General features: G+C 48.1%; 1 protein-coding gene across 1 annotated transcript in view; it reads right to left on the bottom strand.

Moving 5' to 3' along the window:
• The window catches only part of ARMC9 (armadillo repeat containing 9), a 139,587-nt gene that overhangs the window by 78,344 nt on the left and 37,149 nt on the right, over positions 1–24,094 (bottom strand). The window contains 5 exon segments of the mRNA XM_067027168.1: positions 2,302–2,425; positions 4,521–4,611; positions 9,944–10,036; positions 12,948–13,059; positions 16,014–16,048. Of these exon segments, the coding sequence (XP_066883269.1) occupies positions 2,302–2,425; positions 4,521–4,611; positions 9,944–10,036; positions 12,948–13,059; positions 16,014–16,048 (455 nt within the window).

The following is a 24,094-nucleotide window of genomic DNA, read 5'->3' as shown; positions in this document are numbered from 1 at the left end:
TTTACGGAAGTTACAGAACCTGGCGAATATCTTACTGTTAGACCTCTACAACGGAAGCTACAACAATAATTTCTTTACCTTTCAGGGATATTATTAAAGGTTTAAAGAAAAATAAGGCAGTAAGGAGACTTCCTACTCTGAAAGTTTCCTTTTCAATACTTAGAGTTAGCAGCGTATTACTTCAAATTCTTAACAAATATTTATTGATAGCTTTTGGTCTACTTAACCCAGGAAACAGAGTCATAGAAACGGTTCACCGGCAAACAGATTTTCACCTGAAGTCTAGTCTATATAATGTAGTTTAAGCACTCTGAGCTATGTAAAAGTAAAGAAATACAAAAAAGAAAGAAGACCAGCTCATATAAAACCAGCTCAATACCATTTTGATTCAGCTCTCTACAGAGTAAGGGTAGTTTAGTAACCTGGGTAATACAATTTATATGGAATTATTTTCTACCCAAGGTCCAGGTGTAAAATCTTACAAAATCCAATGCCTCATCATAATGTGTTACAGTGGATGTTATCATGTCAACCTTAAGAATTGACGAGACTGGGCTTCCCTGGTGGCGCAGTGGTTGGGAGTCCGCCTGCCGATGCAGGGGACGTGGGTTCGTGCCCCGGTCCGGGAAGATCCCACATGCCGCAGAGCGGCTGGGCCCGTGAGCCATGGCCGCTGAGCCTGCGCGTCCGGAGCCTGTGCTCCGCAACGGGAGAGGCCACAACAGTGAGAGGCCCGCGTACCGCAAAAAAAAAAAAAAAAAAGAAAACAAAAAAAAGAATTGACGAGACTAAGCACTATAATAACTACAGTTATTAAATTTCTAAAAGTTTTTCAAATATAGTCAACACCAAGCTAAATCGTCTTTATAAACAAACAGAAACATGTTCCTATGATCTAAGGAAGTAATAACTCTGGAGATTATTTATAGTTCTTTCAATTCATATAGGTAGAACAAGAAATTTTCATCAGCAGGGACATGGAAAATAGTAGGAACTACATACCTACAGCTTTCCCCCCACAAAACATATACACACTTAGAACATGTCCCTTTTCAGGTTTTAGGTTGTTAGTGAGAGTCAGTCAGATGTTAACCACATCTGGTGGGAAGAAAAAGTTAGGGACTCAAGGTACTCAAATTCTTAGTAGTCAACGAGAAAGTCAGGTGGTCATCAGGGAATATGGATTCTGGAAGAATTAGCATATGACCCAGCAATTCCACTCCTAGATACCTACCCAGGAGAAAAGAAAACATGTGTCTACACAAAGACTTGTATGCAAATGTTCATAGCAGCATTATGCGTAATAGCCAAAAAGTAGAAACAACCAAGGTATCATCAACTGATGAACGAATACACAAAATGTGGTCTGTCCACATAATGGAATGTTATTCAGCAACACAAAGCAACAAAGTACTGATACATATGCCACTTGTATGAACCTCAAAAATATTATGCCAAGTGAAAGAAGCCAATCACAAAAGACCACACCAGTACAGGTAAATCTACAGAAAACAGAGTGGTGGTTACCTGGGGCGAGGGATAAGAATGAAAAGGGACTGCAGATAGGCATGAAGTTTCTTTCTGTGGTGATGGAAATATTCTAAAATTAGACTGTGGTGATGGTTGTACAACTCGGTAAATATACCAAAAATCATTGAATTGTACACTTAAAACAGGTAAATTTTGTGGTATGTAAAATACATCTTACTAATGCTGCCAATTTAGAAAAAAAAAAAAAAGGCTCTGGGAGGACATCAGATCTGCTTCAAGAAAAGGTGTCTGAGTTTTAAATCTCTAATGTGGAGCACTCCCAAGTCATGACCGGGTCCAGGCTGAGACTACAGGGCAGGTGGCTGAGATGGGTGGTGGGAGGCTCCACCCCTGACTTTCACAGAGCGACCTAGCCCACCGACTGTGACTGTGCATTTGCACGTGCCTCTCCCACAATGAACTCTGAGCGCTTGCGGGTGGAGGCTCTATCGGGGCGCGTTCATGTGCTTATCTCCAAACCTTCACGTGGCTTGAGACACAATCTAGCATCTAGCACCTGGGCAGCACGAGATAATGGTCATTAGGAGAATATAACAGTGCTTTGAAGTGTAGGAGCAGGATGGCTTAGTGGATCTGAGATACGCTTTCCAGCTCTACTTCAGAAAGTCACCCAACCTCTTCTAAGCATTCACTGAAAAATATCACCTGCATCTTGGACTGTCACTGGGACCAAACAAGCACCAAACAGTGGCTAAGAAACCCCCAAGCTGATTTCACAGGCGCCACCATGACCTACTGCACAGTCAGCACCTGAGGCTGAACTTCTGCAAGGCCCCGAGGACGTTCTCCCTGGTGATGACGTCCTTGTCTTCCTCCTTCAGCCTTTCTTCCAGCATCCGCAGCACCTTTGTGCTCTGGGCAAGGTAGCGGCGACCTAATAATATAACCAGAGATGAACAAGGGAGAGAATTTATCTTGTGTGAAGTTCATGCTCCAAATCCACTTTCTATGAAAACTTTGCATGTAACACACGTAGAGTTTGGGTAATTTTATGCTCTAGAAAACTTATTAAAGCATATTTCAACTGCAAGTTGGTTTTGCTCAATCAACTATCGAATGAATGGAAAACCACTTTTCCTGTCATCTAAACATGATTCACCACTGTGTTCTTGTGCGGAGCACTGTCTTTTGTTTACCCCAAATCTTTTTTTTTTTTTTTTTAAGATTTTTTTTGATGTGGACCGTTTTTTGTTTTTAAAGTCTTTATTGAATTTGTTACTATACTGCTTCTGTTCTATGTTTTGGGTTTTTGGCCGTGAGGCATGTGGGATCTTAGCTCCCTGACCAGGGATCGAACCCACACCCCCTGCACTGGAAGGCAAAGTCCCAACTACTGGACTGCCAGGGAAGTCCCTACCCAAAACCTTGAACCCAAAAGTCAGATCACAAGGCAAAAGGGGGTGATGAATCTGTGTGTTATGAACCCCTTAGTCTTAACAATAGAGGCAGCTCAGTAGTGCTTTCTGGACACACCCACGTCCTGGAGAAGAAGTTAGGAGCCATACCTGGAACCCTATCACTAGGCTGTTGTGAATTTGTATCTTTTTTTTTTTTTTTTTTTTTTTTTGCGGTACGCGGGCCTCTCACTGTTGTGGCCTCTCCCATTGCGGAGCACAGGCTCCGGACGCGCAGGCCTAGCGGCCATGGCTCACGGGCTTAGTTGCTCCGCGGCATGTGGGATCTTCCCGGACCAGGGCACGAACCCGTGTCTCCTGCATCGGCAGGCGGATTCTCAACCACTGCGCCACCAGGGAAGCCCGTGAATTTGTATCTTGATACAGATGACATTAATTTCAGACATAAAGTTCAACCGTATTATATGAATGGTCCGTGGCACATACCCTGGCTAATCATAAAATGTTTGTTAAATGGCTGGAAGAACAAACGAATGAAAAAACTTTTGGAGTGTCATACAGTCATAATTTAAAACTCTCATTATTCATGTTAAAAAGAGCTCAAACAAATTAGAATTTATGGGAGGTAACGGCATTTTGTAAAATCATTTTGAATTAAATTATGGTGGCATGTTATTTGGGGAATTTTCAAATCCTCTTGATTTAAAAGGCTTAGTGGTTTGAAAGACATGGTGTAGTGCTTATTGGGATCACTTTATTTCACCCACCTTTTCTGGCCTTAAGTAGAAAACGATAAAAAAGGCATTACCTGCTATCTTGAGAGCAATCTAAAAAGTACTACGTTACAATACCAGAAAGCTTACAAAACCAAAGGCTAACAAAATAAACTCCAAAACCATCAAAATTTGCTCTGACATAAATTACAGCAATATGACCACAACTAAGTTTTTCAAAAGACCTTAGATGCATTAAACAGTAATAAACTGAGGAATCAAATGTCATTGCTAAGAAACTTGGGGAAGAATGTGTTTTCACAGGGCAAAACACATCCACAAGACCTAGCTCTTCTCTTTGAAGGTATCAATGAAAAAGAAAAAAATGTTGCCTGCCGTATCAGTAAGCAAAGGATGTTGCAGACATGAAGCCACTACAGCCACTCTGGACGGTGAGCCCTGAGGGAACTCAGAATGGAGACCAACGGGCTGCCCACTGCCAAGCCCTCAGCCCCCGCAGCCACCTTCAACGGTGCACCCTGAGGAGGTTCAGGATGCGAAAGCACAGGATATGGCCCTGGATCGCTGAGGCGCCTGTCCAAGGAATGATTTCAGCGAGCCCAGACTCTCGCATCTTCCCGTACACAGAAAAGTGCTGAATCCCTTAACTTGAGATGTCTGGTTTTCTTTTGCAGTCATCTTTTGATGCTCTGTCTACCTCATCTTTGCTGCAGAAACTCCTATATACCCTGGCTCCCCCCTTGCCTCTTCGGAGCAGTCCCTCCGAGCTATGTAAGATGCTGCGTCCGGGCTTAAGTCTTCAGTTTTGTCCGCCAAATAAAACAAAATTCTCAGCTTTTCGTTTTTTCCCCTCAGTGGGCAAGGAGAGCTGCCGTCTCACCTTCTGCCAGGGATGCAAAAGCGTTGATGAGCCTGGCCATGTACTGCCGTACCACCTCGTTCTCTGAGTGCAGCAGCTGCAGCACACACCTCTGTGGGAGGGAAAAAAAAAAAATTTATATATATATATATATATATATATATATATATATATATATATAGAGAGAGAGAGAGAGAGAGAGAGAGAGAGAGAGAGAGAGAGAGAGGAAAAGTAATGAAGTGAAAAAAAAGTGAGAGAGAAGCATACGCCTCCTCTGAATGTCTGCTGTTCTCCTCCTCTGAGTGAACTTATCAGAGGTGATTCAGTCTTGATTTCCAACTGATTTTTTTTCTGAGAGCTGGCAAAAAAATATAAGTTTTTCAGACTTCCAAATTTACAAGAATTAATTATTCAAAGCACTTAGAATGGTGACTGACACCAAGTAAGCAATACTCGTTGCTTTTACTGTCGCTGATGTTTTTCCAGGTAGAACGATGGATCCAACACTCGTCTAACTTCGCTCCCTCCAAAACCACCATAAGACTAGAGTAAATGGATTCTTTAAGGAGACAAATCCTCAAGGACAGAGAGGACAAAACAAGGAACTGTAACAACACAATTTTGGAATCAGGAATGCAGGACGGTAACAAAGTTAGCAGACCCAAGAACGCCAGGCGGGCGATGAGGAATCACCCAGCTTAGGTCACGTGATCCTCAAAAGTCTCAAGAACTGGGGGGAAATCAAGAGGAATGAATGAGAGCTGTGGAAGCAGCAGCTAGGTCCCGCTCGCGCTGCTCCTGCACAGCTGCCGTCCCGTGCACCTCCCATCACACATCTGGGAGCGCTCTCTTTTGAGGGCAGCACAAAAGGTCTCTGGACGTAGGACAGCAGGCACAGGTGAGCAGGGCTGCCGTACCAAAATGGAGCAGGGGTGGTGCCTAAAAGCAGGATAAATGCTCGACAGAGAGCCACCCCTGTCCTCTTCCCCTACCCGGCTCTCGGAATGCTGCCAACCAGACCGTTACCTTCTAGGCAGATTAGAAGACACTTCCTGGAGGAGAATGGCCAGCCCGGGAAACAGGGAAAGAACTGAAGTTCCTGAAATCAGAGGTTCCCAATAGACGGCCCTCCAGGGTCACCCTCAGTGGGGCTCTATGCCTACGGGCCTGAGCCTCACCTTCAGAACCGCCACTCAGCTTTTCAGTCCCTCCACTCTAAACGTTAGGAGATAACCAGGGTCTACCAGGAACTCAAGGAAAGTTCCTAACATGGAAAATAAGGCCAAAACAAATGGGGCAGGGGAGAGAAGCAACTTGGAGGAAATGAGACTGTGCAGGGAGAAGAAAACTAAAAATAGACAAAAATTTGTCATTAATATCCTCAGAGACTTAACTGTATCCATGAAACAACAGAATGCTACAACAAACAAACAAACAAACAAACACAAAAAAGGGAAATGAAAAACTCTACAGGAGGGTTGGAAAATAAAGATGAGGAAATCTCCCAGAAAGCGGGACAAAAAGAAAAACATGGAAAATATGAGAAAAAAGATAGAGAACCAGTTCAAGAGGTCCAACATTCAAAACAAGAGAGGAAATCATCAACAAAACAACTCAAGAAAAGTTCCCAGAACTAAAGCTGTCAGATTGAAAGGGCTCACCAAGTGCTCAAAACAGTGAATCAAATACACATCATGAAAGGCATCCATGGGAAGTTCATTAACGCCGGTGAAAAAGAAAAGATTCAACACGTTTCTAGAGAGAAAAAAACAGGTCACACACAAAGGGTCAGGAATTAGAATGGCTTGGGACTTTGCAACAGCAACACTGGAACCTAAAAGACAATGAAGCAATAGCTTCAAAATCCTGAAGGATAATTATTCACAACCCAGAGTTCTATACAAAGAATTAACGATATTTTCAGACATACACAGTCTTGAAAAATATACTCCCCATCCATCCTTTTTCTACAAGCTATTAACTAAAGGCTGTGCTTCACCAAGAAGTCAATAGGGAATATTGGAAACAGAGATCCAATTCAGGAAAGGGCTGCAAGGAATCAACATACGTTTGGTGAAAAGAGATTTCTGGAAGGCAGCTGTGCCCCGGGTGTGGAGGGCCACCAGTCCAGGCTGAATGACTGACTCGAGAGTGACACACCAAAGGCTGTCATCCCCAAGACGCCTATTGCCACCGTACCATCTTCATTTCGGTCAAATTTTTATTGAAATATAACATCCATACAGAATGTTGCCCAGATCGTGAGTGTGCAGCTTGATGACACGTGGGTAACCGGTAGTCACATCAAGGAACAGAACCAAAGCCCCAGACGCCCTTCCGGGGTCCCTTTCCAAATCAAGGGCAATATCTCTCCTGGCTTCGTATACCGTAGATTAGTTCTGTCCGTTTTTACATGTTTTAATAAATAAAGTCATGCAGTATGTATTCTTTTATATCTGACTTTTTTCATTCAGTATAATTAATGTTCGTGAGATCCATGTTGCATGCCGTGTGCTCCTTCTAATTGCTCAATATATCCCATCTTACAAATACATCCCAGGCGATTTATCCATTCTGCTCTTGATGGGATATCTGGGCTATAGCCAGTGTTTGTTGTTTTTGTTTTTTTGCGGTACGCGGGCCTCTCACTGTTGTGGCCTCTCCCGTTGCGGAGCGCAGGCTCAGCGGCCACGGCTCACGGGCCCAGCCGCTCCGCGGCACGTGGGATCCTCCCGGACCGGGGCACGAACCCGCGTCCCCTGCATCGGCAGGCGGACTCCCAACCACTGCGCCACCAGGGAAGCCCTATAGCCAGTGTTTTGATTCTTATAAATAGTGCTGCTAGGAGCCTGCTTACACATCTTTGAGTTGAACGCATGGACACACTTCTGTTGGGGTTATACTTAGGAGTGGCTTTGCTGGGACACAGACTATGCGGTTTTAGTCAATACGGCCAGGGTTCCAAAGCAGTGCACCACGGGACATATTTTCAAACAGAGGGCAAACTACCTGGGCCAGGTGAGCCCAGTCTCACCCTTACTCGGATCCCCCTGCCCTTGTTCTGATGAAGCTCCAGCTCCCCCATTCACACCCTGCTGTGTGGGCCAGCTGTGGAAGGTCTTTTCATCCCCACAGAAGTGTCCTCGTGTGGTCGGCTCCTGAGGACCGGAAGTAGACGAGGCAAGCTTAAAACCCAAATTACAGAGCGGCTCACCATTGCCCTTGGCCATACATACTGCTGCTGGATAAGCGGCACCTGGCCTACCTTTCAGCCCTGCCAGAGGCCCTGTGCTTCCTGGGACTCTCTCCTGACTCTGATTACCGATGTCCCCAGAGGGGACCATTAAGAGCCCAGGGAAGCTATGCCTGATTATAATGCAGCAATTTTATTCATGTCATCTTCCCCTAGGTGCCTTCATCTAACATGGGAACAGTACCCTTTCCTTGCAGAGCAAGGTCTGTGCTTGCTACTCAGCAAACCCCAAATCAGACACTATATTATTCAGGGTACATATGCGAATGCGGACACTACAAAGAAAAGCAAGGAACTGACTGAGACAAAAGTGAGGGCGTGCACAGTCACGTTCAATGCAGCATTATTTACAACAGCCAAACGGTAGGGTTAACTCAAGTGTCTGTTGATCAATGGATAAACAAAACATGGGAGATAGATAGATATATATATATCCCAATTTATTTTGGTGTCATGGTGACATGGCACCCATGTTTCCCAAGCAGTTCTCCTGCTCTGCAGATTCTCTGACATCTTAAGATAACTCCAGCTCATTCCTTATTAAAAAAAATAAATAAATAAGCCATAGCAATTAAAAATAATGACCTGAGGAAGATATGACATCTTCAGTGGCTATAAGGATTTCGGCATTTTGACAAATATCATATATCACAAAACCTAAGACACCTTTCATAGGAGGACATGTTATTTTTTTATATATAACCAAGAGAGAAAAAAGCACTGCAAGTTAAACTGTAACAGGCCATCGGCTATTAGATACACCCCCAGCATCGGAGATGCTAAAATGGGGGGAGAAATTACATCTTAGAGTCAATGAAATATCACAGTTCAGAAAGGATCAGTATTTTTTTTTTTTTCTTTCGGTATGTGGGCCTCTCACTGTTGTGGCCTCTCCCATTGCGGAGCACAGGCTGCGGACGCGCAGGCTCAGCGGCCATGGTTCACAGGCCCAGCCGCTCCGTGGCATGTGGGATCTTCCCGGACCAGGGCACGAACCCGTGTCTCCTGCATCGGCAGGCGGATTCTCAACCACTGCGCCACCAGGGAAGCCCAGAAAGGATCAGTATTGAATTCACTCTTTGAATCTGAGTTCGTTAAGTCATGACAGTATATTATTCAGCTGCTTCGTGTCTTATAGGCTGGTTTCTGTGCCACTACAAATACCAACAGAAAAAAAAAGGAAAAGAAAATAAGAATTTGAGGGACTATTTTTCATACTTAACTGTTTGATGGGAACAATACGATTGTGTACAAAGAAGAGACTCAAAACCCTTAAACGCTCTCGCCTGTGCACACAACAGATTACATGCAACTAGCTTTCTCCGGGGCTGTTTCATCAGCGATCCTACGAGTTATTGATACTGCACTCAGGGCACACACTGTGAAGCCTAACAGTAGGGAGACGAAGTTTTTAGAGCATTTTGGATAACAATGAAACTGAAATAATGAGATGCAGTATCTTCTCTGCATGGGGCATGTTCAAGCTCTCGATCCTCCTTCGGTAGGATAACAGGTGCTGAGAACAGGGAAGAGAGATGAGGGGTGAGGAGGAGGACTCCACCGAGCTGGGCCCTGGGTTAAGTTCTTCCCACACGTGACCACATGCAGCCATCCCAACAACCTCACGAGGCAGGTGAAGGCCCCTTCTTGGTGGTGGAAAGCTCCCTGAGATTGAGAAATTTGCTTAAGGGTGTCTGGCCAATAGTCTGTGGGGCAGAGATTTGAAACCAGTTTATCTCCCCCTAAACCCCATACTTTTCCCTCTGCATCATTAGACCCATCGGGTCCAAAGCTATATACAAAGAGTGTTGAAGACACTTTTTAGGTCAGGCCCAGATGAAAACACTTTGAATCTGCTTACCTGCCTTGCCCATTGTAAGTCATGCTGAGTTGTCAGGACTCACGGTAAGCAGTGAGGTGAGGGAAAGAGCGGGGAATTTGAGAAAAGGAAAAATGGCAGAAAAGAGCTCCAGAGCTGAATCAAGCAGTACTAACTTGTTTAGGGCTCTGCATTAGAAGTGAAAAGTGGGCCAGTGTCCAGGGTGGACAGCAGATTTCGGAAGCTAACAGAAGCCCCAGGCTGCCACACAGCCACCGCGCTGCGGATGTGCATAGAAATGAAAGCCGCCTCCTCCTAAGATCCTTCCCAGAAAGGCAGGCCCTGGCTGGGCGCTGGCCCCCTCTCACCCACCTGGCTGTGGCTGTGGCAGTCGAGGAGGTCGCTGCTGACGTAGGCCTGCAGAACGGTCTCCCTCTGCTCTCCAGGCTGCGATGTGGTCAAGCGCTAGAACGGAGAAAAACCAGGGCAACAGGGCCCAAGTGTTGACGTGGAGGAAACTGTTCCCACAGCTGGCAGCACCAGTAACTATGCATTTCACCGAACAAAATGAGTAATACCCAGCCGGGTGGCCGGTCAACCAGCCAACAAGTCCGTTGACAAAAAATTACAACGTACTTCCGAATGGGCGATGCAGGGGTCAACGTACACATGTAACCCCCAGAGCAGTGAAGGAGTGTATTGGACTGGATTGTAAGGGAGCGGATGGGACAGAGCTCACCAGTGCCTGGAGAGGGCTTTTTTTTTTTTTTTTTTTTTTGCCGTCAGTGGCTCGAGAGTTGGTACCCGAAGGACGAGTAGACCACTGGGCAGCACAGGAGGTTGTGGGCGCAGTGGGGGCTGGGGACGTGTGGTCCAGCTGAGGGGGGTGTGAAAACACAAGGTGCCTCCGCGCGGTGCCCGACGGGGGCGCCGTGAATGCGCGCCGGGCGCACAGAGCGGACCCAGCCCACAGGGGCTGGCACAGCAGCGCTGCGGATACTGTCTGCGCATGCGCGTGCGCGTGCGCGCGTGTGGCAGCCGCGGCACCGCCCTCCTTGCATGTGGTCCGTGGTCCTCTCTTCCCCTCCTTGGCCGCAGTGGGTCCCATCTCTCCGGGACACCGGCCTCTCAGGACCTCCACCTTTGGGTTCCGGACAGTCTGCTGCCCTTCCCGCCTTCCCGCCCATGGGCTTTCCACAGTCACGGGGGCTGCCGCCCTTCCGGTGCGTTCGGAGGCTACTGCTGGGCTGGGGTGCAGGGGGGAGGGGCTGGAGGGGTCTCAGACAGAATTACAAGGATCTCTTTATTTTTTCCTGCTTGTTCTGTGACATTCATTCAGCCAAAGGAATGTCCTGTCTCGCCAAGAGGCTCAATAGCATGGACCGATAGCAAGTGCCCGGTGGCTAATCGAAGAGCCACAGGGAGGCTGGTAACTGCAGCAGCGGCAAACCTCCAGGCAGGGCCAGCCACTAGCGGTTACTCATGCCACCCCACCCTCTCTAATCAACGAAACCAGAGCAGACACACTGGCCACAGGGCTCTTCCTGCTGATCCTGGATGCGCCCTCAGAGTGCTCCTCCAGACCATGTCCCCAGAAGCACTTCCAACCGTCAGAGTGCAAGTGAGGAGAGCTCTTGTTATCCAGAGAGCTGGGGAAATCACTCAGAGGCATTTGGATGTCAAGATAACCTGAAATGTGGGGATCCGTGAAGGGGTCTGACGCTATTGCAAGGCGAATTCGAAGAGATTGTTCAGTTAAAGAGTGAACCAGGGACTTTCCTGGTGGCCCAGGGGTTAAGAATCCGCCTGCCGATGCAGGGGACACGGGTTCGAGCCCTGGTCCGGGAATATCCCACATGCCGTGGAGCGGCTGGGCCCGTGTGCCACAACTACTGAACCTGTGTGCCGCAACTACTGAGCCTGCGTTCTAGAGCCGCATGCCACAACTGCTGAAGCCCGCGTGCCTAGAGCCCATGCTCTGCAGCAAGAGAAGCCACCGCAATGAGAAGCCCACGCACCGCAGCGAAGGGTAGCCCCCACTTGCCACAACTAGAGAGAGCCCAAGAGCAGCAACGAAGACCCAACATAGCCAAAAATAAATAAATAAATAAACTGGACTCCGATAAAAATTTTTTTAAAAAAAGAGTGAACCAGTGTTGGCTTAGGCTAGCAGTTCTCAAAATGTAGTCTGGGGAACCCCGGGGATCTAGAAGGTTCCCTATACTACACTTGGAGAGTCCCTTCAGGGTGGTCTAGAAGCCACAATTATTTTCATAATAATACTAAGGCATGTTTTGTCTTTTTAATGATCAACCTCTCAGAGGTTATATGAAGCGTGATAGATACTGTGACAAACTGAATGTAGAAGCAGAGATGAGAATCCAGCTGTCCTCCATTAAGCCAGACAGTAAAGAAATTTATAAAAGTGTAAAACAATGTCAATCTTCTCACTAATTTTTTTTTTTAGTTTGGAAAATAGTTATTTTTCATCAAAAATGTTATTTATGTTATGTCCTCGGTTTATTACTGTTCATCTTAAATGAATTAATAAATATATATTTTACATTTTCTCAGCTTTAACTTCTAATACTGTACATTTTGGCAGATAAAATTCACATAAACAAAAGATCTTTGGGTTCCTCAGAAATTTTTGACAGTGTCAAGAGGTTAGAGACCAGAAAGCTTGAGAACCACTGCCTTAACTGTGATCAATCTGAAAATTAGCGAGAAAAACAACCATTTATTTATTTAAACGAAGGCTTTTTCTCTTTTTTCTTTTTTTTTTGGCTGCGCCGCGTGGCTTGCGGGATCTTAGTTCCCTGACCAGGGATCGAACCTGTGCCCCCTGCAGGGGAAGCGTGGAGTCCTAAACACTGGACCACCAGGGAATTCCCAGAAAAGCAACTATTTAGATTACACTCTATTTTCCTTAAAGACTTGTTAATAAGTTTTCACCCTTGATGTCTGCTCCAGTGGCTGTGCGGGAATACCTAAATCCAGAGGTCTCTGTGGGGGTCAGTGTGAGGGGACTCGTGTGCTCTAACACACCGACGCCACCAGCTGTGAGTCTGTCTCAGGACCAGGCAAGGGCCTGATGCCAGGACGTCTCCGGGGCCTTGAAACTACATGTACCAAATCATCATGTATCAAATCATCGAGTGAAGGCGATGGCAGCTGTGACGTCAACATAGGGGTTTTTAAAAAGAGACCACAGCGATCTTCGGAAGCTGCTTTTCATTTTCGCTCTTGGTGTCAGCAGGAAGCATGAAGACAGATTTTGAGAAGATGGGTTAAAAGATACAGGCAAGGCAGCCAGCCAAGAAAACCAGCATGGTCTGTTTTTTTTTTCTTTTAACTTCAAGAAAAAGGTACTTACCCAGCGCAGAGCCTGCAACAAGAAGGCTTTCAAGCGGTCACTCCCCAAAATCAAATCCTTCTTCAGTTTCTCATAATCCAAGGAGGGCAGTAATGGGACATCCTTCAATTTCCTACTCAGCAATACAAGTTCAAAGAGAAAGAACAGGGCAAAAGGGCATGGTCATTACACCTCCCGAGTATCATGACAGTCTCATCTAGAGCTGCTCTGACACACTGGACAGGCAGTGGCCCACTTGCTCTCTGTGCTCCTGGCGTTAACTCCAGGCCTCCACCAACAGGGCTCGGTTCCAGGCCCCCCACCCCGGCTTCAACGGGCTCAGCTCTGTCTCTTCTGTTGCATGTACCAGGGTCTATATAACACTTTTCCTAAAACAAGGAGTCTCTGCCTAATGGGATTAGAGACCACCACATTCACAATAGGCCAGGGCTCCACACCATGGGGAGGAAATCACCTTGGAGGCGTCATAGAATCCTGAGTTCTATTTAGAATCCTGAGCAAAGTCCAAAGCCTATTAGTTTCAGCAGGCCCCTAGGGTCCTCCCTAAAAACCTGAAGCCGCTGTCCCTCTCAAGCCTGAGGGACTGGCTTGGGGAGATGCGAAGGACAGAACAGGGGTCAGAAAGCAAGTGGGATGAGGAGGGGTGCACAGGGGACCCTCCAGGAGGTAGGAGGGTGTGGCCAGGAAGCGGCAGTGGGCACGTGCCAGTAAGACAGGTAGTAAGTAGGGCAATTTGCAAACCCTCCTCAAGAGGGCTCCGAATCAGACCTCAGGCGAAGGCAGGTTTCAACTAAGAGAGATCGCTGTTCGGAGATCTACACGGTGCAGAGGAGCCAACACCTGCATCTGGCTGGCCAGAAACAAAAGGGACCACCTCAGATGTCTTGTCACTAAAACAAGTACCTTCACATTTTGTTCTGTTGAATAGAAGAAGATTGGAGTGCACAGAAAAACTGAAAACTGAATGAGGTCTGTACCGTCTCCATGTTAATTTCCTCGTTTTGCTGTTGTACTACAGTCAGATAAGATGTCACCACCTTATCTGAGACACTGAGGGACTCGGCTTCCTAGGAATCTATAATTATTTCAAAATAAAAAAACTAAGAACAAAACAAAATGTGATTCTTCTAATACTGTGCAGAGAATAATATTAAATGAGAATTCATGAAGAATTGAGTGAAAAGACTAAAGCTGTAGGCTTTCATTTGTTTTTAAGGGTGGAGTAAAAACTGAGCTAATACCTCTGGGAGGCAGGATTTGGGGTTCTTTAAATTTTCTTCTTCATGTGTCTATAGACTCAAATTTTCTATAATGAGCATGTATTACTTACATTATAGGAAAAATTACATGCTAGGTTTTTTTTTTTTTTTTTTTTGCCACACCACGCAGCTTGCAGGATCTTAGTTCCCCGAGACCACGGATCGAACCTGTGCCCTCAGCAGTGAAAGCACACAGCCCTAACCACTGGACCGCCAGGGTATTCCCTTAAGGTTAGTTTTTAAAAGAAAAAATGAGAGCCTCTTATAGGGCCTGGAAAAAAAAGCCAGAAAAGAGGGCATCGAATGGGGTCTCAGTTAACAGTCCTGGGGAGGAGCGTTAGCTTCTTCTATTTAATATTTAATAAAGCAAACGGTAAACCTCTGTACATGGCACATTGATTATTTTGATGTTTTTCCAGAGGCAGATACTATTGTGAGTTTAAAAATTAATACAAATACTTTTAAAAATTCCAATTATAAATAACTGACCAGTATTCTTCAAAAGCGTCAAGGCCTCGAAAGACAAAGACTGAAGAATGATTTCAAATTAAAGGAAACTAAGACATGACAAGACTAATGTGTGATCCTGGATTGAATCTCAGGGCAGAGAAAGGACATAATGGAACAACTGATAAAATGTGAATAAGCCCTGCAGACTAGAGGACAGTACTTTTTCAGCATTAATTTTCTGATTTTGACAACTGCACTGGGCTGGTGTAAAATATTAACACAGGGGAGTCTGGGCGAAGGGTATATGGGAATTCTTCGCTCTATTTTTGCAACTCTGAAATTATTTCAAAATGAAAAAAAGTTTTAATTTAAAATGCAAACAGGCTCTTTTTCTAGACAAAAAAAGTTCCATTTGTAAAGCCAAGTTTGAGAATGTTCTATAGCTGGGGAGCTTCTATTCAAAGGAGGAAAAACTGTCATCTATATTTGGGCCATATTTATTTGCCAATAATGGCAATATTACTAAGTTGCTCAGCTATCTCCCATTTCTGTGGTCCAGCCACTCTCCCACAGTCCACGAGGAAACTGAGGTACAGACAGGTTAAAAAGTGGTCCAAGGTCACAGAGCTGGCGGCAGAGGGGGTTTTTAACCCTGGCAGTCCGTGCTCATATGCACTGCATTCTACAGCCACCATCTGAAGTGAACAGAGTGCAGGGTTAATGTCAGACTCGGGCAGGGCCGAGGGAAGGAGGAATGTTGTACCGACCGCAGGTGTCTTGGTAATATCATAGCACCCACTCCTCCAACCCCCACCACCACCCAAGGCTGGCTCAGAGGGTCACCAGAAGCCACCCTAGTCCTCGTGTCCATGCCAAAGGTTCCAACTTCCCTGCTAGTGCAACACACATGCCTGGTGAAGCCCCCGTGCGACAGATAACCCCATGGGCGACAGCCTAACTGACTTGGATAGGAATGCTCCAGCACACACGGAGCTATCCTGTGGCCCTGGTCACAATGTGACTCAGGAGAGAACATGAAATTTAGACACTGCAACGTTCTGTTGACTGACCTATGACAGTAGATTAAACTGATTTCTATAGAATATTATAGGAACAATTCAACAATTTTTTCCATTTGATGCTACCTCACCGACATAAATAGAATTGACTTTAAAAGATACTTTTATAAGTATTGCTCTTGATTACTGGTATTTCCTTTAATACCCACATGTAGCTCCAGTGTAATCAAAGGAATGCGTCTAAGCTAGGCGGTTAAGAGCATTTATTAAAACTATTTTGAATTTGTTTTACCCATAGCTATTCTCCTTAATAACAATTCCTAAGAGCAATTACTTACACGGGTGCCAAGGAGGCTCTTAACATGGTTGAAGCCTGAGGGGGACAGAAGGAAACAGATCGCGTTAAACACTGACAGCAATGCACTCATCCCAAATCACTGTAAGGGCACAGAACCAACAGATTTGCAAAGTTTTTCATCCACCAGGATTCTCCAAGCATAATCGTATATGTGATTTAAAAATTAGCCCAGGGCTTCCCTGGTGGCGCAGTGGTTGAGAGTCCGCCTGCCGATGCAGGGGACGCGGGTTCGTGCCCCGGTCCGGGAAGATCCCACGTGCCGCGGAGCGGCTGGGCCCGTGAGCCATGGCCGCTGAGCCTGCGCGTCCGGAGCCTGTGCTCCGCAACGGGAGGGGCCACAGCAGTGAGAGGCCCGCGTACCGCAAAAACAACAACAACAAAAGACTCCTCGAACACTGAGGGGGCTGCTCTGATCTGTTGACTAACCTTTTCTTTGGATTGGATTTTTAAAGGTCACTGCCACCAGCTGCGGGCGCTGCTCTGCGTGCAGGAGGGGTGGAGAGGCCCAGAAACATCATCAGTTGGAATAATTTCCCTCTCAAGGTAACTCTGGATTTTGAGCATGGACGACAAGCCCAGGGAGCATCCCCTCGCTAAGGAGGCCCTGACCGCAGCCCCGGTGGGCGCTGTGTGAGTTCCGGGATTCTGCGCTGGGCGCTCAGGGTCAGGCCCCCAAGGCCTGGGGCACGGGAGGCGGCCGGCGCCCCGGCCGCGGCGGACGTGGGCGCAGACGGGGGGCGCTTTCCACTGGGCAAGCACAGTGCGAACGCGCGGCAGCCCTTTGCGGGCACAGGTAGAGGCCCGCGGAACGAGGCACGAATGAACCTGTGGGTGAGTCGCTGAGCGCCTGTGCCGTGCAGGGCTCCGGGCAGGGCTCTCTGGAACGCTTGGACGTGGGAGAACTAAACTGCTCCCTAAGCCGAGAGTGAACGACCGCGCGGAGCTTAGGAGCTGCGGCCCCACCCCTTCCCAGCTGCAGGCAAGGAAGCGGAGCCCGGCCCCCGGGGTCACGGCGTGGGCGAGGGCGCTACCGGGGCCACACGAGCCTGGGACCACTCTTGGTGACAACGGCGGGATGAGGGGCTTTGCTAATGACGCATGACGTCGGGAAGCGTGCTTGGAGGAACGGGGAGGAGGTGGGACGTGGCGAGAGTGTCCCTGGGTCACGAGCGACTGGAGGTTGCCTGGGTTGGCGGGGGCCTGTCACCGTGGGACTTCTCCGGGGAGTTTGGTGTACGGCTGGGGGTCATGAATCTCAGGACCCAGCGTGACTCAAACTCGGGACATCCGCAGTTTGCTTGGGGACGGGAACATCCTGTGGGACTGGCTTCGGGGCACACGCTTCGGGAACTGCTGCTCCACAGGACGGCAGCGCGTGTGCGCAGCCCAGGCAGGGCCGGAAAGAAGGAGCCTCGATGACACCAGCAGCGGCTGCCGAGCCCCGGGGCGACAGGAAGGCCCCGTCTGGAGCCAGAAACCTCCCCGGACCAGGCTGGTCCGCCGCCAGCCATTCTTCCCTGGCCCCGCTCACGTGGGACTGACGCTGAACCCAGGTGCCGCCTGTGCGGTGCAGGACAAAGGCAGGACCCTTGTCGGGCGACCTCACGGGGAACGGGCACCAGGAGAGGTTAAGTCTCCGCCGTGGGAAAGCTGAGGAGATGCGTGTCGGCCACGCGGCAGACAGGGAACAGGAGCCGGGGACCCAGAGGGGTATCCCCGCCACGGGGACGGGGAGGCTGCTAGGGCCAACTCTGTAACAGGAAGGGGTACGGACACAGCTCGAAAACGCAGGGCTGTGACCGCAGAAGGGGAGCGCTGGAATGCAAAGCTGTGCAACTGCGATCTGGAAGCGGCGCTATGTGTGCGCGTCAAGGGCCAAGGGCGTCTGAGCCCTTGGCTTGCCTCACCAGCCCGCAGCCTGAAGGCGTCTGAGAGCCTGGGGCCGGGCAAGGTGCACAGCAGCGCGCACACCTGGGGACGCGCCAGGGGCTGGGGCGCTGGGGCTTCTTGGGGTTTCCGAGACCCGAGTCAGGCCTGGAGAGACAGGTGCACATCAGGTGGTGGAAGGCTGGGGACTCCCTGCTGGGCACGTTGGACCGGAATCGATGCCAGGTATTAAGCAAGGGAGTAACAAGATGGGATTCCCGTCGGTACCGAAATCCTTCCTGAAGCCTGAGGGCATAAGTAAATAAATAAGACACAACGAGAAAGGTCACTCCAGCTCCGTGTGAATGAGCCATCATGAATCTAAGGGTTTTGAGACTGAGATCAGGCAGGAAATGTGGCTTTAAGTCAGGACAGAAAGAGGAAGAGGCTGAATAGACACAAAGCGACAGAGGCAGGGCAGGAGGGAGGAAGCCCGCCCAGATCCGCACGGCCACCTGGGCACAGGGCACAGGAAATGCAAGAGCCGCGGGTGACTCCCGGGGTTCCCTGGAGTGCCACTTGCTGGGACAGAAACACAGGAGGGAAATCACCTGCGTGGAGGAAAAGATGAGCCTGGGTTGGGACACGGAAAGTGTGAGGCGCCTGTCAGACATTCACGGGGAGGAGGCCGGCAAGTCTGGGTTTGGAGGTCGGGGAAAAGGTCTGAGCTAATGGCACAGTTACCCTCTGCTAATCACGGTCCTACCGACCGATGAGACCAGAGGCATTCAATCCTCACGTCACAGGCTCAGTTCCGGTACGTGACAGGCACTGGCCTATGAGGTGTGGTGGGGAGAGGGGAACTCGGTGTGCAACTCCTCCTCGATACACAGAGCACCGGGCCCGGAAAGGCTGCCTTGAGATGCGGTGGCAACACGGGGAAAGGGCACGTGTCCTGCCAAGACTTAAGCAAGCCACCTAAGGGAGAACGCCAGGGCTGGAGATGCTGGACTTCATTTGCAGAGCCACAGTCCACAGCAGGAAGCTTCGGGAAGTACCCTCCTTAGCAGAATAGTGCCACAGCAAGGCTTCCTGAACAACTGCGTGAGGCCACCTCCCAAAAGGGTCACCGCCCCCACCGCCACCCCCGCCCCCGCCCCCGCCGGTTTTCACTAACAAAGATGGTTGATTCTGGAAGCAGATGCCTCCTAAGAGTCACATGTCCTGGGCCTTTAATATATTTAATGCTGTCACACCAGGAAGCACTGTAACTTGTATTTCCAGCGCGGCCTACCTGGAGTCGTGGAAGAAAGGGAGGGTTAATTCCCCGAAGAGCCATTTTTCCAATAAGGATGGGTTTAAATGGAAACTTTCCCATCCGCTGAATCACAAACCTAGAGGCGCCACAGGGTGGGACCTGGGACTCAGTGGGGGGCTGTGCTCAGATTTCCACCTTGAGAGTGTCTCTGCATTCATGCTAGCCCACTGCAAACGGGGGGCTAAGAAGAGAAAGACATACCAGAGCACTTTTAAATGCTATTTGCAGCACACAAAGATGGATGCTGCGTCATTAGAAAGAGCAAAGCACCGACAGTGTGCCAGAGGAATGGTTAAATGTACCATATTGTTCTCAAATTAAAATTCTGAAAGATAAGGGAAATACAAGGATGCTAGAGGGACATGAAAGACTTTCAAAAATGTACGGTTAAGTGAAAGGAGACAGCTGCAGAATGATATGTGTAATAAAATCTCGATTATGTACAATTTTTAAAGGTCTGGAGGATGCCTACGAGACACAGCAACACTCAGCTGTGGAGGAAGGCAGGATGGGGTGAGTGTGATGGAGGGAAGGGGTTTCTGCTTTGCTCCATTTACTGCTAAACTGTTGTGTATTTTCCAGCTAACACAGATTCCTGTATCCCTTGTATAACCTTAGAACACAAAAAACCCTCCCTCTTGTGCTCTGAGGAGGAAGTTTCTCCTTTTACTACCTGTGACTAGATTCCTGATAATATAAAATCAGATTCGTCTCAGATCCCGGCAAGTGACAGGCCCGAGGGTTTGGAGCCCGATGTGGTGAGGACCATGGCATGGCAAACCTGGGGTCAGGCTGGTGACAAGCAGTCCAGCTGGCACAGGCCACCCAGGAGAGTGCCCTTCTCCACATTGAATCCGTCATTATCAACCCTGGGAGCGCGTGGATTTGGCGCCCGGCTCTGATAATGCGTCGGACTTCCGGACGCAAGTTACCTGGGCGGTTAGGAGGTCGGGCGGAAACACATTTGTCTCCTCTGTGGGGTCCTCGGCCTCCACACCTCCACAGTCTTCACACATACCCCCCAGAGGGGGGGGACTTACTGGATTTGCACCTCCCTGCACCCCCCTCCTCTGGGCAGTGAGGCTGCACAGAGAGCACAGCTCCAGTGGTACGGGTGGAGGGCAGGGGCTGGGCCACAGCTGTGCATGACAGGGGGAGAACACTTCTTTAATTCCAGGGCTCAAAAGTAGGTTACCCACCTGCCTACCAAAAAAAAAAAAAAAAAAATCCACATTCTCCAATACAAGCTTTGTCAGAATCAGCAGCAGTATCTTCAGCTCCTTTTTCCTTCATTCTATTGTTGCACTTTTTGATTGGTTCGGCGCTCGGGGAAGAAGGGTCTTATTTACTGAGCCCTTCTGAACTTTCCACAGTGAATGAGGTTGCAGAGGGCCAGATTCTTAACAGCCAGATGTAAAAACCAGTATCAAAGGCACTAAACTTTGTAGTACCAGCCATTTTCTGATGGGCCCAAGCCAGGCTCCTGTCAGGTACAGTGAATTGAAATGTTCAAGCCCGAGGAGAAGCTGATCAAGGACCAGGCTAGAAAGAAGGTTGGTCTGTGCCTACCTATTTATCTTGAAATTGATGGCATCCTGTTTGGACTTAGGGTGGACTACAGTCCCTTAAAAAAATAAAAAAGCAATCTTCTTCCAAATCCTAGATCCTATGGGCTCAGTCACCGGACATCTGATCCAAACTGTATCCTAATTTCCTCTCCATGCGTTATAAATCTGAGAGCATACATTGATGTCAGGCACGCCTCGTCAACTACAATATTCTTTTACACTTCCGTAATGACCCCTCACTCACTTTTTATCACCTTATAAGAAAAATATACTAGGAACAATAAAAAATTGTTTGAAGTTTTTATGGCCTGTTAACTAAGTCAATGACTCAAGTCGGGAGAAAAAAAAAAACGGTCACGAGTTAAGGCAAACAGAGCGCATCCTCTCTCCCGTGGTTTCTGAGGCTTACACTCTGCACCTTAGTGCCACCGTAACAGGGGAGGATGGTAGGACCAGTCTCTTGACAAATGAAGGTAACTTCTAACAGGATGAAATTATCAGATACGTTGTTCCCCCATCCCCTTTTATACTGCTCCTTTTAAACATGACATCAGTTTTGCTCACGTGGCCCGTGGGATCTTAGTTCCCTGACCGGGGACCGAACCCGTGCCCCCTGTAGTGGAAGCGCGGAGTCTTAACCACTGGACCGCCAGGGAAGCCCCAACATCAGTTTTAAATATGCTGCAAGCAGCACTCCGCCAACAGACAGGATTCTTGTATATGCAAGACAGGGTGGGACTTTATAAGCAAACCTGCAGAACACTAAGTATTTACTGAATTAATACATAAATGGAAGGGGGGGGGAGATGTGGTCTTATTAGACACAGATCCTGCTATGCTAATTACTGCTAGAAAGCCATCATTTTTGGTAAACACACTCTGGTCCTTAATGTTACCTTAGGTCGATGACTTACAGCTAAGCATACACTGGACACAGAGGGTCAACTCAGCCAGCCACAGGGATGTGGCTTGAAGCCCCTCACCCTAGAGGGCCCACGAGGGAGTTACTTTTTCGAAACTCGGATGTCTGTTGTGTGCTTTACTGGCATTTTAAAAATGGTCCATTCGCGAAGATTCATGTATGCTGACATCACTGCCCCCACATCCTAAAGCACGGACTCCGCAGCTCCTGTCCACGTGAGGCACAGCCAACGCAGCAAAAGCCTGGCGGTGCACCTCCATGTGCACCCCGAGGACATAGTCAAGGACGCTGGCTCTTCACCACGTTACCATGTCCTTTCTACCAAGATCCACGAGAGGAACTCTCCTCAGGTCTTAGCACCAGAAAAACCCTGTGCAGCAGTTTTTTGACCTTCCAGTCCTCAAAAAAAAAAAAAAAAAAAAAAGTACTTAGACTTGTTTTTAAATTGTAAGAGTAATATACCTACTTGGAAAAAGTTCACGGTCTAAAGGGCACATAGGGGACGTCGGTGGCATTGAGATGGTCTATTGTGGGCATGTGTGATGGGCTCGTAGGCGTTCATTTTACTGCTGTGTTTCACAGGCTACGTGTATAGCACAAATGCCGTTTTAGATGCAGTGAATATCACCCTCTCTTAGAAATAAGTCCTGTAACTGTTTTTTGCACAGGCTACTAGGAAGCCCACAGCCAAATCTGAGCCTCGCTTCCAGAGGTACAGTAACTTGGGACATGAATTTTTTTTTTTTTTTTGCGGTACACGGGCCTCTCACTGTTGCGGCCTCTCCCGTTGCGGAGCACAGGCTCCGGACGCGCAGGCTCAGCGGCCATGGCTCACGGGCCCAGCCGCTCCGCGGCATGTGGGATCTTCCCAGACCGGGGCACGAACCCGTGTCCCCTGCATCGGCAGGCGGATTCTCAACCACTGCACCACCAGGGAAGCCCCGACATGCATTTTCTTATACTAGCCTTAGCCCTGGCTTACTCTTATTCTTCCTACCCTCATTTTCCTTTAAGCACAATTTCTTTTTTTCCCCCAGCATTACTGAGATATAACTGACATACAACGTTGTGTGAGTTTCAGGCATACAATGTGATAATGTCATAAATGTATATATCGTTAAATGATTACCACAATAAGGTTACTTAACACAGCTGTCACCTCACATAGTTACCTTCTGCTGTTGTAAGAACATTTAGGATCTGCTCTCTCAGAAACCTTCACGTACACAATACAGTGTTGTTATCTGTGGCCACCACGCCGCACGTTACACCCCCAGAGCTACTCGTCTTCAAGCCAGGTGTCTGCACCCTTGGACCAGCATCCCCTCACCTCCCCCACTTCCTGGCGACCACCAATCTACTTTCAGTTTCTATGAATTCTAACCAAAATTTCTTTCTTTATTTTTATTTTCTATTTTTTCATTTCTCATATTTGCTTTCATTTCTCACATTTCTCATTTTCTCATACTTCATTTCCATAATAAGCTGCTTCAAATCTACTTGAGAAGCAGGTACATTATTTTAATGCTGAAAAAGGCCTTGCTTGCGAAGACCCTAGTATTAATGTGCAAACGCTTAATTAAAAGCTGGGGCTCTGACCCTCGGGGTTGCCTCAGGATCACCCGGTGCTTCCTTCCTAATTGCCCGGCTCCACACTCTCAGCCTCCGGAGCAGGCGGCAGGTTGGTGTGCGCTCCCGGGACATGGGTTCACGGACTCTGAAAACGTCCTCTGGAGGCACAGCTGTACTCGTGCCCCTGGTGAAGAACCCGACTCAGCTCCACAGGCCTCCAGATGCGCTCTCCTAGGGAGGACACATCACCTACGTAATGTCTCGGCCTGTAACGCAGACCTGAATCTGACCACAAGGAAACTTCAACCACAAAAGGAGAAATGTTCTATTTTTAAAGAAGGGGAAGGACTGTCTTCTTTTAAAATGTTGATGTCATGAAAGTCAAAGAAAGAAGGACCCAGAGCTGGGGGGGTGGGGGGGGCGGGGTTGGTGGTGGCGGAGGTGGGGGAGTGTTGAAGCCGAAAGGAGGCTAAGGAGACACGACAAATCAACGTAATACCTGAGCCCACACTCTGGGCACGGGGAAGGGGCTGCTGTAGAGGACGTGAATGGCTCCGCTGGCAAAACTGGGACATGCACTGTAGGTTAGTCAGGTAAAAATACTGCCTCGATATTAAATTTACCGAAGTTGACAATCACATGGTTATATAAGAGAACACTGCTGTTAAGAAACGCACACTGCACTCCAGTATTTAGGAGCAAAGGGCCATAAACATATGTAATTTATCCTCAGACGGTTCAGAAAACATAGTGTGTGTGTATGGGTGTGTGTGGAGAGAAAGTAAACAAACAAATGAGTAAAACGCTAGCAGTTG

The sequence above is a fragment of the Kogia breviceps genome, chromosome 2, assembly GCF_026419965.1.
Source record: "Kogia breviceps isolate mKogBre1 chromosome 2, mKogBre1 haplotype 1, whole genome shotgun sequence".
Classification (NCBI taxonomy): domain Eukaryota; kingdom Metazoa; phylum Chordata; class Mammalia; order Artiodactyla; family Physeteridae; genus Kogia; species Kogia breviceps.
Note: the sequence above shows the minus strand (reverse complement) of the source record. Positions and strands in the feature narration are given on the sequence as shown.